At 49.0% G+C, this 17,605-nt stretch overlaps 1 protein-coding gene across 1 annotated transcript; it reads right to left on the bottom strand.

Moving 5' to 3' along the window:
• Positions 1-5,795: 5,795 nt before the first annotated feature.
• Positions 5,796-17,395, bottom strand: LOC125760251 (endothelin-converting enzyme 2-like). The gene is made up of 6 exons (XM_049420090.1): positions 17,271-17,395; positions 15,850-16,132; positions 11,082-11,243; positions 9,862-10,089; positions 8,039-8,380; positions 5,796-7,325 (listed from the first exon to the last, which is right to left on the bottom strand). The coding sequence occupies exons 1-6, from the start codon at positions 17,393-17,395 to the stop codon at positions 5,796-5,798; spliced, it is 2,670 nt and encodes an 889-aa protein (XP_049276047.1).
• Positions 17,396-17,605: the final 210 nt, after the last annotated feature.

The following is a 17,605-nucleotide window of genomic DNA, read 5'->3' as shown; positions in this document are numbered from 1 at the left end:
TTCCTTGCAAACACTCTCAAGAAACTTAAAAGCTCGCGAGAGACTAATTGCGAACATTGCGCTAATTCTCCCCGCACAGCAAAGAATCGGCGCTGTTCCTGAAGGAGCAGTATAGTCTTAGAGGCCCGCGCGAAGTTACGCGTTGGTCTTTGAAAACGAGGAATTTTCCGTCGTCAAAGAAGTTTCAGGAGTCCTTCCTGGAGAGCACTCTAGGATCCCAGTGTCGGTTAAGCGATCGAATGCTCCCAAGTACAACTACGCTCCAATAACATCTGTCGACGTCGAGCGTTCCTTCGCAGCGTACAAGCTCACTCTCGGTGACTAGCGGCAAAATTTTGAATACATAAATATGGAGATGGTGGTAGTTTGCAATTGTTTCCATAATTTTCACAGTGAACCTTGGACTACATTGTGCGCCCTCTCGAAACAGATTTCTTCAAAATTCTGTACTTCAAATGGGCGGCAGTGTATTGGACAATGTCGTGACTTCACTGTACAATTCGGATAATGTATTGAATATGACAAAATTACCGGAGTTGTACCTAACAGTCCTCATGTAAGAACACGTTAATCTATCCATAAATCGCCGTCTGTTTAACTGATAATTTGTCTGGTGTTGCTGTGTCTTCATTTAATTGCATCAGGCAGAAGAAAAGTGGTGTTTTTCAAATCAGTATTCCCTGCTTTCAAGTATTTTTTTTCATGCATGTTTCACTATATAAGACTAAGCGACAGTGGTCATTTAACATGAATGCGAGCAGCGTGCTTGTTGAATTAACCCAGTGTACTGTCCAGCAATTTTGTGAGACAATTGCACGGCTGTTGGCGCGTTTGTGCCATCATAAACATGATTTTTGTTTTATTGTCGTAGATGCAGGTCGCACATGTCTTCGTTTGAAATTATTTGCATTTATGTAAAAACATTTTTGTGCCTATACTTACGACGTTGGCGCCCTAAAACGACGTTTTTCCTACATATTTTTGGCGCCTAAAACGAGCTTTCTTAATGTCTAAAAATCCGGCCTCTACTCATCTCTACTCACCATCTGCGCGTCCAAATAACGCAACAAAGTAGAGAGTATAGTGGGATGCTTCACAGTGGGGAAAAAGTGTTCGTTCTCCTGTTTCCTCTATGTTTCAGTGCTGAAACCCCCGAGAAAAGCAACATCCTAATCTATTTGGCGTGGCTGTCGATGCGCCAAACAGGTAAGACATAGCAATACAGGCATTGACGCAGTGAGAATATCAGCTTGGCTCGAATGATATTCTCGAGCATCTAGCGCTGGAGGCGATGTTCGCCTCGCGACAAGAAATGAGACGCAGGTCCCAAGCGCTTCGTAAACATAAAGCTCAACGTGTGTTTGATTCGCCGAGGTTTTATGCTATGGAATTCTGAAATCTCCATCACCACTTTTGAATGGTACTATTTACTTTGGACAGCTGCGAAAAGCGTATACGCCGGAGCGCGCGCGCCTGTGTGTGTGTGTGTGTGTGTGTGTGTGTGTGTGTGTGTGTGTGTGCGTGTGTGTGTGTGTGTGTGTGTGTGTGTGTGTGGCGTGCTCTGCGTGCGTGTGCGCGTGTGTGCGTAGCATGATAGCCACAATCTTTCTCTGTTTAAAGGTCACAATGGGCATATTTTCCAACAGCACCTGTTGGAACACATTTTTGTGGCGCCTGTCACGTAGGAAAAACGAGCATTGAGGTGTGAACGTCGTTTGCACAGCTCTAACCCGGTTGCCTGAAGTGAGGCTTTGAACCTGGACCTGCAAGCACTCGTTCATGAAAGCCAAAACAGAGTATAGCTTATAACTTCTCGTCTTCAGCTTGCGAACGGCCAACGCACGTGGAGACATTGCTATGTAGCAGGAACGTAGCCAGAATTTTTTTTTGTGGGGGAGGGGTCCAGTCACCGTTAATTTATGTTCGTGCGTACATTTGTATGTGTGCGTATATAACATGCAAAACGTAAAGATTTCGAGGAGGAGAGGGGGAGGGTGACGTACACATGCGTGTCGGGTACTTCGCTTAGCTCTGCACACCTTTGAAAAATGCAAAGACAAAAAAAATCCGGCAGATCCCACGCACTCTGGGAAGCGATGTAATGCGAAGCAGCCAGCAAAGAGCTGCATACATCGCCTTGTCTGACTTTGAGCCAAATGAAATCATTCATGCCATGCCATCAAGTTCACCATATATCCATGCATGCCATGCACGCATGCATCCACAATCTGGTATATGCCATGCTAATGTGCATACCAGAATATACGTCTCAATGCATGACCTGTCGTTTATGTTCATCACGCACTCGTGTCAGGCCATACCAGTCTTCGTATATATCCAGTTAACAAAACGGCCGGAAGCGCACCATGACAATGTCATGTAAATCATACCGTACATGACATGCATAACATGGTTCGCATGTTAGGACCTGTCATTTATGTTCGTCATACAGCCACATCGCGCAATACCAATTTTGGTGTATATCAAACGAGCGAAATGGCCGCGAGTGCATCATGAGTGTGACATGTAAATCATGCAATACATGACATGCATATCATGATTTTCATATTAGCACCTGTCACTTATATTCGTCATACAGTCGCGTCGCGCAATACAAATTTTGGTGTATATCGATCTAGAGAAACGGCTGCGATCGGACAATGAGTGTGGCATGTAAATCATGCCGGAAATGATATGTATATCATGACTTTCAAGATTCCACCTGGCATTTATGGCTGTGATACAGTCGCGTCGCGCAATACCAATTTTGGTGTATATCAAGCTAGCGAAACGGCCGCGAATGCACCATGAGCAAATGATGTTGTACATGACTTGCATGTCATTATTTTCATGTTACCACCTCTCGTTTACGTTCATCATGCAGTCGCGTCGCGCAATACCAATTTTGGTGTATATCAAGCTAGCGAAACGGCCACGAATGCACCATGAGCGTGGCATGTATATCATGACATACACGACATGCATGTCATGGTGTTCATGTTACCAACTGTTATTCATGTTCTTCATACAGTAACATCGTGCAATACCAATTTTGGTGCATATCAATCTAGCGAAACGGCCGCGAGCGCACCATGAGCAGTTCATGTCGTACATGACTTGCATGTCATGATTTTCATGTTACCACCTCTCTTTTACGTTCGTCATACAGTCGCGTCGCGCAATACCAATTTTGGTATATGTCAAGCTAGCGAAACGGCCGCGAATGCACCATGAGCAAACCATGTCGTACAAGACTTGCATGACATGATTTTCATGTTACCACCTCTCTTTTACGTTCGTCATATAGTCGCGTCGCGCAATACCAATTTTGGTGTATGTCAAGCTAGCGAAACGGCCGCGAATGCACCATAGCGTGGCACGTAACGCATGACATACATGACATGCATGTCATGGTTTTCATGTTACCAACAGTTACGTTCTTGATGCAGTAACAGCGCGCAATGCCAGTTTTGGTGTATATCGATCTAGCGAAACGGCCTCGAGTGCGCCATGAGCATGGCATGCAATCATCTCGTACATGAGATTCATGTCATAATTTTCGTGTTACCGCGTGTCAGTTATGTTCGTCATACAGAAATGTCTCGTCATACCAGTTTTCGTATATGTCCATTCATTTGAATGGCCGCGAGCGGCCCGAGATCATGTCATGTAAATCATGCTGCACATGACATGCGTGTCATGATTTGCACGTTAGGACCTGTCATGATGTTCGTCATGAACTCTTGTCATACCATACCAATTTAGGTATTTAATAAATTAACGGAACGACCGCAAGAGCCCTAAGGCCGTGGAATGTAAATCATGCTGTTCATGACATGCATGTCATGATTTTCATGTCATGACGTGTCGTTTATGTTCGAAATACGATCATGTTATCCCATACCAATTTTAGTATACATCCGATTAACGAAACGGCCAGGAGAGCACGAAGTCGTAGGCGGCTGGCTAGATAGATAGATAGATAGATAGATAGATAGATAGATAGATAGATAGATAGATAGATAGATAGATAGATAGATAGATAGATAGATAGATAGATAGATAGATAGATAGATAGATAGATAGATAGATAGATAGATAGATAGATAGATAGATAGATAGATAGATAGATAGATAGATAGATAGATAGATAGATAGATAGATAGATAGATAGATAGATAGATAGATAGATAGATAGATAGATAGATAGATAGATAGATAGATAGATAGATAGATAGATAGATAGATACGGTCAAAGTCGCAGAAGTTCGCTAAGAAATGCTTCGCATTTAAAAGGCGTTCAGTGGGTCGATTTAATGAAAAAATATGTACCTATTCGCTGCGGTTCATTTGTCTGGCATGAGTGCCGCCAGGCTTTCGCCTTCTTGCGTTACAAGAGTGTAAACCCTGCCAAAATTTTTACTTGATACTTGAGTCGCCTTGGAGCGTTACAGCAAGGTGGTATATAAATCACTAAACAAATTGCTTTTCAATTCCAGCACTCAAAGCGTTGCAAAATTAACCTTTGAACTATACACGTACATCATCTCGCGGAAGACAGCATTCGAGTCCCTTGTGATTCGACAATAAAATGAATATCGCAGGACATCGTCTCTAAAAGTTTCAAGGCATGGTACCTTCTGCGCGACATATAGAATGGTGGCTTAAATATACCTTTCTCTGTCAATACTGTCTTAAGATAATGCTGTGAAAACATGGGGTTTAAGGCTTTTTTCTGTCCCTTAAATCCTACCAATAAAAGGGTAGCTTTAAAAGGATCAGTCGCTGATGTAACGTCACATCATGCCACGTCACATGTTATGCATCACATCGTAATGGTAATGCATAATACATTATGAGGCATTAGAAAGTAGAAAGGGTCCACGAAGGGTATTCTAATGGTTTTTTTATATTAACCTGAACGAGAAAAAGAAAGAGAACGTAGGGATGTTAACTAGAGTTTGTCCAGCTTGCCACCCTACCCTTAGGGAAGGGAATGACGAGGCAAATGAGAGGAAAACAAAAGAAAGCCCGACTGCCACAGTTCACAATACACATGTGCCATGCAGCGACACTGAACCTATATGGCGTGTTTGTGCATTCCGCGTTAGTAGTTATGTGCGCATCTGCCATATTGAACAGCAGCAGTGCAAATTTCCATTTATTAAGCTAGTAGTTACACTTTTGGCCGGAATCCTTTCATTACAGAGGTGCAGTAATGCACACAGTAATGTAAGCACTTGCGAAAAATCGTCAGAACGACCAGCTTACGTTGCCGGATTTCTATATTAGGACGTTACCGTCAGCCAGAAAGGTTTCGGAAAACGCCGGTATATAAAAGGCGCAGATATTTCGTCCAGTCTCATATGCAAAAGCCCTCTCACTCAGGCCCCGACTGGACAAATGTCAACACAGAAGCACGTTTTATAGCGCCTGACACGAAAATACTATAACAGGAGCGCAACATACATGTAGTCTTCTACTGATTACTGTAGGAAACGAATAACGCGTCTAGGCTTATGGTACAGGGTGCTTCAGCGGTGGCAGGTCGCATGCTCTCGTCAGCGAAGTTCGTGTCTCATGGGTGTAGCCTTTCAGCTTTTCAGCGACGACGACATAGGACTTCTGATTTCATAGATTCCAGATATTTTCATTTGCAGTGAGTACATTGAAGAACTACGAACACCACCGGATAAGCGAATCTAATGCGAAGAAGTAATCGAGAACACATCATTGTCTGGTTCGAAAAAAAAAGCATTAGCAGCTGCGGGTATTTAAAGAGAGTGCAATACGAATCAAAACAAGCGACAGGTGCCATTGGGGTTCATGGGAGATCCGATGGAACAACCAAAGGCCTCCGCAAAAGGCGTGTAGTGCTGAAGCGCCATGTTGCAATCGTTGAAGAAGTCGCGGTGGCCCCCGCGAGGGCCGCATCCGAAGTAGCAGAACGCGATGTAGAATATCTGCTCGTTGGAGAACTCTTCGACGATACGCCTGTCGTTGCGCGCGCCGCTGTTGACCAAGGCGGCGTGGGCGGTTTCCAGGGCCGCCACTTCCAGGAAGGAGCTGCCGTTGTCGACCGGAACGAGGCACGAAGGCCTCTGGTGAAGCGCCGCCGTGAACGAGGTCAAGGCACCGTCGTCGCCCCTCACGCACCGTCCTTCAGACGTCACCGTGCGGCTGTCCAGAGAACGGACCAACTGCCGCGCGAACGAGGAACCCAGACCTCCATGGTTCATCGCAGCTGTGCCGCCGGGAACAAAGAGAGGAAACCGGACTGCTCCCGCCGATATGGACACCTCGTTGAGCGCCCCGTCGTAGCTTAGGTAAGGCATCGAGCCGCTCAGAGGAGTCCAGAGCACCTCTTCGAAGTCGGGATCGGACTCGGCGAGTTCCGTCATCGCCTCTCTCGACTCTCTGAAGAAGCCCGTTAGCGACGTCGCGTTGATCGGGAAGTGAGAGTAGACCCGGGTCAGGGCTTCCTTCTCTAGGATCCACGTAGGGGGCCAGAGCTCGACTTTGACGCTTCTGATCTTGGTTGCGACCGCGGACTTCGTCGGTTCGTCCAACCACGAGGCGCCTTCGATAAGCGTGGCCGTGGCATTGACGACGCCCTCCAGGGTCGCCCTGACGGCGCTCCGAGCCGGTTCGTCCAGGCCCGTGAGATAGTAGAGCGCCGACGACAGGCCCGGATACGCGACCTCGACGAGTCTGCCGCACACGTGACGCAGGTAAATGACGGCACGTTCCCTGTCGCCGAAGTACGCGTTGCCCAAATCCGCGTCGATCACGGGCCCGTAGAGCTGCGCGAACTGCCAGCCCAGGTAATCCATGATCTCGGAACGAGTGTAGGAACGAAAAATGGCGTCGATAGCTTCAAGGACCGCGAGGTCGCTCACGCTGATGCTGTCCGAGGCAAGCACCTGGGCGCCGGGAATCGCCTTGTCTATCTCGGTGACCCACTCATCGGAAGAGATGTTTGCCGTGTACCTACCCAGGTGGGACACGGAAAAACAGGCAGAACGAGTCATTGCCTTCGGCTTGGCGCTGAAGATGTGCTCTAGAACGAAGTTCTGCATTCTCTCGGAACTCTGTATGGCGTTGGCGCTTGGCGCAATGCTGGTGTTAGTGTTACCGAACTTCTGGAACAGTGTATAGAATGCAAGCCACATACGTCCGTAGGCTTTTGAACTCATCACGCGTCTGTGGTGTTTGACGAAGAAGCTGACCGAGTCAGCTGGGCCGAGGTGCACGGTGCGGGTGTGGTTGGCGCTGCGCCGGTACACGCGGATGGTAAGCCAGGTCCTCACCTGCACTACGGGGCTCTATATGAATAAACGCGAGCGATAATTCGGAAGGCTGTCTTATGGGCGCTAGGGATCGAAATGAGCATGCTTTAATGTGTCTAGCGCTCACCAAGTCTACCTTACAACTTCAGGTTACGTGCCCTGCGGAACATTGTTTAAGTACGGTTTTCTTTAAGAGAAATCCTTACGTATAAAGCTTTCTTTAGACAAATCAATACGAACATTTTGGTGTACCCTGTGCTAGAAAGGTGTAGAACACACTATAGCGTATCAAAGTATCCCACATTATTATCAACAATAAATGAACAGTGACCTACACGCGCAATGTACAAATAACAAGCACCAGTGCAATCTAAATTGTCAATAAACGAGCTTCTTTACTCATCGAAGCATTGGTTCATCGAAGCATATCTCTTTGTCGTTGGTACAGATTCTGCACTAAGTACTCATAGCTGTTGATCACTGAAGCTCACACCTACAGCGTTGGCTTTGCCTGGTAGAACCAGAACATTTTCGTTGGCGCTTCTAAACAAAGTACATAGATTCTGCCTAAAACCCCTCCATATATATAATCGCGATCTATACAAGAATTGTTTCGCAAGAGTTCGGTGACTGGACCCAGTCATTTTTGTTTCGCGTTTATAAAATCACTCCTCTCGCCACGGCATGACATGTTGAGTACGCACTCCCAAAACGTGGGAAAGGCGCAGTATGACTCCAATTGGGCTGACTTCATCGACGGGTGGGTCGGGCCAGCGGAGGTGAAGGGAGGCCATCAAGTCTCGTAGCTCTCGGATGCCCGGTAAGCCGGGACTAACGCGGTGGCTAAAGCAAGCCTGCAGCATGACCGCCGGCCCGCTTGCGACCGTGAATCCGCGCTTCGAGGCCTCGTCCAGGAGGTCGCGTAAGGCCTCGAACCAAGCGCGGATGAGATGCGTGACGCTGGACGTGGCGTAGTCCGCTCTGGTCACAGGAGGGTTCCAGGCCGAGCACACGTAGGCGCTGAAGTCTTGGCAGGGATCCAGAGACCGGTTCACTTGACGATAGGGTTGGAGGATCGTATCAGAGTGCGTCTGTAACGATTATCCCGCGAATTTTTTATGGAAGTACGCAACGCATGCACACGCGGACACGAAAGAGAGGCACGACAACATAATAGTATCTGGGGCTTTACATGCCAAAACCACGATATGATTGAGGCACGCCGTAGTGCAGGGCTCCAGGAATTTCAACCAGGACGTGTTATTTAACGTCTACCGACATCGAACAGCACACGGGCCTCCAGCGTTATGCCGCCGATATGCGACCGCCACGGCCGGGCACGTACCAGCGGCACGGTTCAGCAGCTGATCATCGTTACCATTCTACCACCGAAGCGGACAGAAGAAACATAACACAAATGCCGTGTCTGATATGTATGGATGCCTTGTCTTGTGCACGTATCTGCGTGGCTTAATTTCTTATATAAAGCCCCACCAACGTTCGAAAAAACATTTAAAACGTTGCATTCTTGCAGGTATGTTTCACTTGCATTCGCTTGGTCCGCGGCACTACGGGTGAACAGTGGTAACGGTGCTCTGCTGCCGACCGGAAAGTCGCGGGCTAGATCCCGAGCTATGGTCCGAAATCAAACTCGTTACACTAGACAATTACGAGTATGTATACAACCAAACGTGTAGGACTTTGGCTCGAGCAGCGCAGCTTTCTCTACTTCAAGTGCAAAAAATGTTGTGAATTCGTTTCACGAGGTAAATTGCAATGAATGAGAAGAAAGACTACGTGTGCTGATGGACGTCATGTTGCGCTGCGGATAGGAATATGTAATCACAGCACAGCTAGGAGCTATAAAAAGTTGTTAAATCACAGTGCAAATACCGAGAGAAGGACGACAAGAAGGACGAACAAGGCGCCGTTCGTCCTTCTTGCCGTCCTTGCCTCAGTTGCGCTGTGGTTCATTATGCCCCGCCAACTCGCCCAAAATTTGGCGTTGCTATGTGTGAGGTCTCGGAATAGAGCCGCTCTTGGAACCAACGCAGACAGTGTGCACCACTGTGCAAACGAAAACGTGGACATTTGTTAATAGCTTTTAAATAACTGCGAGCCCGTCAGCCGAATCTTACTAGTAACACTACAAATAACCCAATAAAATGCCGAATAACACACACACAAAGAACACACCACATACAATGTACCACGAACGCGGCGTCGCCAGCGTTCGACTCACCGCAAGCGTCAGGGGTAACGAGCTGCGGTGTTGCACCTGCTGACCTCCCCCGAGAGCCGACCGTCCACGGCCAAGCCAAGCCCCAAAAGAGGATAATCTCCCCTCCTCATGACTCCGCGCAACCTCGCTCCAGTTAGGCGGCGCCAACCCTCGGCGGCAGCTAGGGTTGCAGCGCTAACTACGATGCGCGGGCGCCATGAGGTGAAAACGACTTTACAAGGGATGGAAGCACCCCCCCCCCCCCAAACAAGACGTTTAAAATTGATTGAACGTGTAAAAGTAGCTTCCCATAGAACAGCGAATGTGTCGTATAAATATATCCCTCCTCACCTGCAGCAAGATATGGCCAGCGTATCTGAAACAGGCTGGAGTATGGCAGCGACCTGTAGGTTGCGTCTTCGCGACCGGGGTGTACCTCAATATAAAGGTCACGATCATTGCAATGACCACAAACGCGACTATGAAGGACACGATCCACTCTTTCCGGTCACCAAGAGTTTCGCGGAGCGTGATCTGCATGGGCGTGCTGTGCACGCCAGACGCCGAGGCAAGCGTGCCCTGCAAGGATCGAGAGATAGACAAAGAAATACTGTGATTACTTGAATCGATCACTCAGTTGGCCTGTGGGTCGCTCATGATGCATGTTCTCGGGGTAGTTTAGTACAGTGGTAAACGAGACCCTCGGGATTGCTTATGGGCGCGATAGCCCCGTTGTATATGTACTGTTTTTTTTTCCTTGATTTGTGAGCGGCATGAAAAAGCATGGATTTCAAGCGTCCATAAGTTTATCGTTTGGAGACGATACGTGCTGTCTATTTTTGGTTAGCTATGCCCAGTACTGCGTCAATATTGTTGCAGTTTAATAACTAGGAAACTCCCTAATGAAATCATATACAAACGTAGCTTGAAAGAGTTGAAGCTTGGTCAAGTTGGTATGGATAGATGTTTTCTTAAGGTACAAATATACGATGCGAGGAAGAGGGAACAAGGCAGGAAAAGGCACGCACATCACTGCCACATTATCTGACATGCTTCAAACGTACAGTCACCTTTGCCCTAAAGCTCCGCTATATAATCAAATTCTTGATTCTAAAGTGCTATAGGGGAGGCACTAACACATTTCACCCAGCTCATTTATCAATTGCGCTTCGATAATACTGCGACTTGACTGGAACGTTCTTTGACGCCCTTGGTTCTGTTCCATTTACTATTCTTGTATGCGCTGTTAATACTTTCTAACGTATACAAATACCGCGCTTGCTATGAATGGTTCATGCGAAGGCTCGCTCACAAGTAGCTAACAGGCTTGCCCAGGGTCACTGTACTTAAGTATCGCCAGCTACGCAACCACACTGGCCATTGCCACTATATGACTGTATACAGTTGTGCACTCCGGCTTTTTGGAGGTGCAAGTACGCTCAGCAGAGGGTTATATTATCTGCACTACCATAGGTGTAGAGTGAACGTGTGTAGTACTGTATAGTACTGTACTACCACAGGTGCAGAGTGAACGTGTGTGTTGCGGACGGTGATGGAACTGCGCAACTCACGCTGTCCAGCCTGAACTTCCCGAGTTCGCACAGGGGCTGGGACAGCCTCCTCGACGTCGAAGTCTGATGGCCAGTCGCAGTTCTCGCGGGCGTGCACAGCGGTGTGCTGCTCACGGGCGACGCGCTCACCACCGGCTCAGACTCGTGCGGATGGAACAGCAACTGGAAGTGGGACAGAGGCGAAGGGTATCTCTGTCAGTGAATACCCTGGAACTTAAAGGGGTCATGAACCACCCCTCGGGCTTGGTGAGAAAATGTATCGTGCGGACAGTAGGCACTGCTTTGAACACCTCAGTCAAATTTTGCACTCGTGCGCCACAAGGACAGTTTACAAGCGGGGAGCGAAGTTGCCACTTTCTCAAGCGCTTTCTCTTCATACACCGGTCCGTCCTCACTCACCCCGGAGCTGGCGGCGCCTGCTATATGGCGTCATGCAGCAGGTTCCTGCTATTGGCCGATAGCTGACATAAACCGAGAGCGGCGTTTGGATCATATGCGCTTCTTGCCACGGGCTGCCGCCACGTGTCGCCGGCGCGCTCTGTCGTGCGCTATACTTACACTGTAGGGACACTGCTGCTCACTGGAATCACACAGGAGGTATGAGCAAACGCGTTTCATGACGAGCGCTCAAGGTCGCGACATGCGCTCACGTAGCTTCTTTCTACCTTTGTTATCCCCCCTGTGTAGCTTCCAGCACTCTCGTCGGGACGAATGAAGAGAGAAATAGCTTAAAGCGCGCGACAAACGCTTGTAACTCCGCTTGTTCTCGACGGATTCTAAAAAAATATTGCGGCGATTGATCAGTGAAGCGATAAACTCCGGTACTGAGGTCATTCGACGATTACATGGAAAAGAGATTCAGGAACCTTTTCACGCGCGGCAGAGGCCGTAGCACCATTAATATATTCCAACCTGTGGATCTGGTCGAGTATGCAGATAAGCACCACTTTTGTTGCGTAGCCGACACGTTTCCAGGGATCGTAGATATAAGCATAGAGCTATAACACAGGTACAAAATGTCGTCCGCTGTTGAATGTAGAGTGCGCGTTATGGCAGCTGCGAGTTGTTTTTTATCTCTACCAGGTGTAGGATGGCACGAAGAGACAGCAGCGGCCTAGCTGTGATTAATGATGATAGGGTACTTTTCAGCACAAATGTGCAAGTGTTTCGACACGGCTTCAAGGTCAGTATTTGCCGTGACCGGCGCCGACTCGCTTCATCGGAGCAGAGCAAATTGAAGGCCGATGGGCAATGCGAATATAGCGTTCGTAATATTTTCGCTTGTACTGAGTGCCTTTTAACAAGTACTTCGGTAATATGTTTTAATACAAAAATTGGAGGTTATCCTAATCCTTGACTACGGTGTCTGGTAGTAGAACTCGCACATCGGCGTTCGCGCGCCCTGATGTATTCCTTGTGTTAACTTTGTGCTTCGTCTCGTTGCCGAAGTGGATCTCGGAGGCCACGTAGAAAGGAGCACGTAGTTGAGATCTGCTCCGGCAGGTGCCGCAACGATCCCAGCCGCTCTAAAGTCTTTGAAGAATAACCAATGTGGCGCCATTCCCGCCAGTGTACAGGCACCTCCTCTCTCGTGCGTTTTGTACATTGTAAACGAAGTTAGTTGAGGTGCGAAGATAGCGGGACAACGGCTCGTTACCGGAAAAGGGGGCTTGTGCAATTCTTCCGCTAGGGCGCACGAGGGCGCTGCGGTTCGGAGCGACACAGTTAGAAAGATCCACGAAATAAATAATTCGAAAGAATAACGATTAATACGACAATTTAATGAAAATAGAGGGAAGTGGCATACTTTAGCGGTATCCGAAAGTGTAAAAATCTACGGTACGTAATCTGTGAGTACATGAAAGTGCTCGCTTCTGATGGCAGCACCACTGCAAGCTGGCGGCGCTAAGAAATGGCTAGTTTTCAAGCGTGACGCACTAGCTTATTCGAAGGTTGTGCAGCCGCCATAGGCGTGCGCACAGGGGGGCAGAGGGGGGGGGGGGGCGGCCGCCCCCCTATTCAGGTAAGAGAGGGGCGCGCAAAGTCAGCCCCATACATTAACACAATAGGGAGGGGGGGCGCTGCGATTCGGGGGGGGGGGCGCAATGTCAGCGCCATGCATTGACATAATTGGGAGGGTGAGCGCTGCGAAGAACCTTCACCCTCCCTGAAGGGGAACGCTGCGCACGCTTATGGCAGCCGCAATCTTTTTCGTGCGCTTCTGGGTTGTTTACTTGAACGGTGCACGGTGTGTGGTCAACCGCGCTTGCGTCTTTGTGCGGTGGCTCTGCATGCTTCAAATACCGACCTGCTGTGTCATTTATAGCAAAAACGGATGTGACAACAGAAAGAATCTTTTTTCACTACATCGAGAAAAATGTAGGGTTTCCCAGTGGACACCCTAGAGGCGCTGTTGCAGCTGCTTAGAGAGGATACAGAGGAGAAGAGACGAAGTTGGCGCTACTTTATATACTTCAGGGACTTCAAGCTGCTCACAAGAAAACCGTATAGGCGATGCGCAAAGCGCCGACCACGCCATCTGCCGCCATGGCTCGGAAGCGCTCGCGGGACCCGGCGAACAGTGTTTCAGCGAGCGTCTACGCGAGTGCACGGATGTTTGTGTTTTTCAACGTGATTTAACGACTCTCTCGGGCTTCAGCGATGTCGAGAAACAACTGCTGCGTTGTCGGCTGCTCAAACACGTACAAAAACTCGCCAGGAACGCACTTCTACACGTTTCCGGTGCTATTTCATGAGCGAGAGCGACGGCGACGGTGGATTGCGGCTGTCCGACGCAAAAGGTAAGCAATCGCGCTTTGTTTAGGCAGTGTTAGAACGATTACCGTGTTTTTATTTCTCCATTTATGTCGCTACGTCTTCAGCGAACGCTACTACGTTTACATTTGGTCGCCTCGCCTGCATTGTAGACGCTACAATGCACATGAGGTTGTTATTACTGATGAGACGCGATACCTTGGCTCACTTGAAGAACGAATGGCGCGAAGCGCAATGCGAGAGAATGTAGGGCAGGTGACGGCTCCTTTAAAAAGCGCCGTGGAATCACACGTGTGCTGTACGAAATCGGCTGCATTCTACCTATTGATGGCACTGGAATGCGATCACCGGTGCAGAATGTTCGCTGTGCGCTCGCCTCAACTGTATGCATATTGGCTGTAAAACATGCCACCTGTTCGCACTGAAGGCTTTTGACAGGACATTCAACCGATTCAACCTCCCTTTGAATGCCTCGTAACATGACTTCATGCTAATAAAAAACACCCTTGATGTATCCCACTAATACTCACTCGCTTTACACAAGCTGTGTTATGAGTGGGGCCATAGGCGTGCTCACGGGGCGTGGGGGCTTTCCTATTTGCCTAAGAGGGGGGGGGGGGGGGGCGCAAAATCTGCCCCTTCTGCCCCATCTGTCTGTCTGGCGCGGCTAAGACGCCACTCCTCCTGAAGGCGCACGCCAGAAGAAGCCTCATCCATCAGAGAAACCGACATTTTGTGCCAGAACTGTTTCAACCGCTTCAAACAGATCGCCGTAGAGTCTCTGGATGCATCTCATTCTGACAAAAATTTTGTTCCGGAACAAATTGCTGCCAAGAGCTACACGTATTCGTGAAGACAACAAAATATATTTTTTTCAGCGAAATTACAGGGGGTCGACGGACATGCACCGACGTTCTTCTCTGAAGACACCCAGCAAATACGTAGCCAAGCTGCTATGACAAGCTAGGCGACCACCAGCTCCGCAGTGACTCAGTCCCGCGCCACTAGCGCAAGCTGCCAAGATATTTTTTCGCAAGTTTATCGTGCTGGTTTCAAAGTTTTACCAACGCTGACCCTTCGCGTGGCCGCACCCGTGAAATCCATGCGCCGGCGCGACAGCGCTCCCTCAAAATCTACTATATAAACACATGGCACGTAAACGGAACTACTGTGTCGAGAAAAAACGTTGGTTCATGCGTCAACGCATGCAGGCATTAGTGATCGGGACGTTGTAAAGAAAGCGGTGTACTTATGATGAGCTCCACTTCGTAAGGAAGCTTGTTGACGCTTGTCTGTGGCAAACACTTGGCGCGTATAGTGACAGTGTCGTCCCACACAGCTGTTACATCGGACACATGTCCACTATTATAAAGCGCGGCTCCTTTGCGCACACTATCGCCGCAAAAGTAATTGTCAGGGACGCGCACAAGCGGCAAATCGCACGCGCGCACTTCCGTCATGCTTGCAGTGAAAGGAGGCGTTCGTTACGCGTCCCGCGTGCGGTTCCAACGGCCGCCGCTACGCGGCTTTCAGTGGCGCCCCTATAGGCGCTGCGCATCGCGAATACTGTTTCAAAATTAATTTTTATTAATTACACTGAGTGTTCATTGTCCCTTATATTAAGTAAACTTGCGATCCGATATCATATGTGCCCAACATAACGCTGAATTTGATTCAAACTTTCTATTTCGTACTAGCCTTAATTTTTAGAACACTTTTTCTGAATACGCGGAAAACCGGAAGTAAGTGCTCGACCGGAAGTGCTTGGAAGAGAAACAAGAGTGCCACTCGGTGATCGTGCCACTAAGAAATGGGGGTGACGATTCCGCTAAGCATGTAAGGTCCTAACGACCAAGAAGTTAACAGTTAGAAACGAAGCGTTTCTGCTGCGTAGCGCACGGAGTTTGCATGGGCAAACGCCCCATACCATATCTATCGACGCCGCGCGACTTGGAGACGACAGCCCACTCGGAAGGCTGCTCACACGCCTTACGCCTTTTGCTGTCGGCGAAGGGCTCCGCTCCTGGAATTCAGGGCTTCCGGTTTCCGGCGGAGGTCCGCCGAGTTTCTCGGCGCTGTCCATCGGCTTCTCGTGGCCCCCATCCGTTTCTCCGGGCAGCGGGTCCGGTAGGCAGGAGCCGTCTGTGACGGTAGAACCGATCGTGGCTATGGATTGGCTAGAAGCCGCGGCCGTGGCTCCACGTCCGGGCAATTCGTTTGACGAATGCTCTTGGGGAGGATGGGCTGCAGTCGGAGACCCCGTCGTTGCCCCAATCCTGCGCAAAAGCAAAAGAGAGTTCAGGCTCGTTCACAGCTGCGACTAGCAATGGTCACGCAACCAAGTTAGTCGCAAAGCCACTAGTCGCAAATGGCCACTTTGGTCGCAAAGCGACTGCCTTGGCTCAGTCGTTCGCTGCTCGATTTTTCAGTTGCGCGACTGCAGTCGCAAACGTGTGAACCAATCAGGTACGCAGGAACAGCATGTCAGCTTATTTTACGCGGCAATGGCAATGCGAGGCGTACGTGAGCAGACGTGAATTCTGTGTGGCGACGAGTACAAGTCGCACGCAGATGTGAACATAGGTCGCTTTGAGCCGATTTTTGGTCGTCATTCACAAATGTTCGCGCGATCGGTACTAGTCGCAGGTATGAACGAACCTTTAGTCTCAACTGCATGCTTTTGGCGTTAATCGTGAGCATGAGCTTGAAGGAGTTGCGGCGAGAGGTTTTCAAGGCACCTACCTTGTGTTTTATGTATATACGGCTGTCACTTCTAGACACGGCTGTAATTGCTGTGAAAGGTCAGGGCGCTTTAGAAGCTGACTAAAACTGCACTAAAAACACAAACACAAAGACGAGGAAAACAGGGCTCGCGCAGTTTCCTCGTCTTTGTGTATTTAGCGCAGTTTTAGTCCTCATTATGAATTTAAACCAACTATAGCCCGACTTGGTGCTCTACGCCGCTTTAGAAGACTTACAATAACACCAGTTTCGGCAAATCATTTTACCCTTCGGCACCGAGGAAATGTTCAAATAAGTTCAAGTGCCGGGCGCCACGCTGTGTACTGCGCTGAAATTACACAGTAACCACACTACTGTGCACCGCAATTACCCCGGGAGAGAGCGATCGCGTTTCATGAGGTGCGCTCAAGGTCATGACGCGCGCTGACGTAACTTCTTTCGCCGTGTCAACTCTCCCTGCGTAGCTTTCAATGCGCTCGTCGGGACGAAAGAAGAGACAATGCACGTAAAGCGTGCGGCAAATCCCTGTAACTCCGCTCGTTCTTGACGGGATCAAAAGATTTTCGCGGCGATCGATTCGTGAGCCAGTAAACTCCGATACGGAGGTCAGCGTACGAGTATACTCACAAAAACGATGCAGGAGCCCTTTAAAACCTTTGCCGGCGTCTATACAGGACTGTTAGCCATCGAAATGGATGAAAACCACGATTTCCCAGGTAGCGCATGAGCACACTAGTGCGGAGCATCATCTTCATCAGCAGCAGCCCCGCGGGATGTAATTCCGGCCGCGGCCGCATTATTTTCGATGTAGGCAAAAATTCTGGAGGCCTGTGAACGTTAGGTGCACGTTAAAGAACCCCAGGTGGTAGAAATATCCGGAGTCTTTGACTACGGCGCCCCTCATAATCATATCGTGGTTTTGAGACGTTGAACCCCAATGGTTATTGTCATTATCATCATCAGCCCGACTACGCCCACTGCAGGGCAATGGCCTCTCAACATGGTCC

This window comes from Rhipicephalus sanguineus, chromosome 10, assembly GCF_013339695.2.
Source record: "Rhipicephalus sanguineus isolate Rsan-2018 chromosome 10, BIME_Rsan_1.4, whole genome shotgun sequence".
Taxonomy (NCBI): domain Eukaryota; kingdom Metazoa; phylum Arthropoda; class Arachnida; order Ixodida; family Ixodidae; genus Rhipicephalus; species Rhipicephalus sanguineus.
The sequence above is the reverse complement of the archived record's forward strand: the minus strand, read 5'-3'. Positions and strand labels throughout refer to the sequence as shown.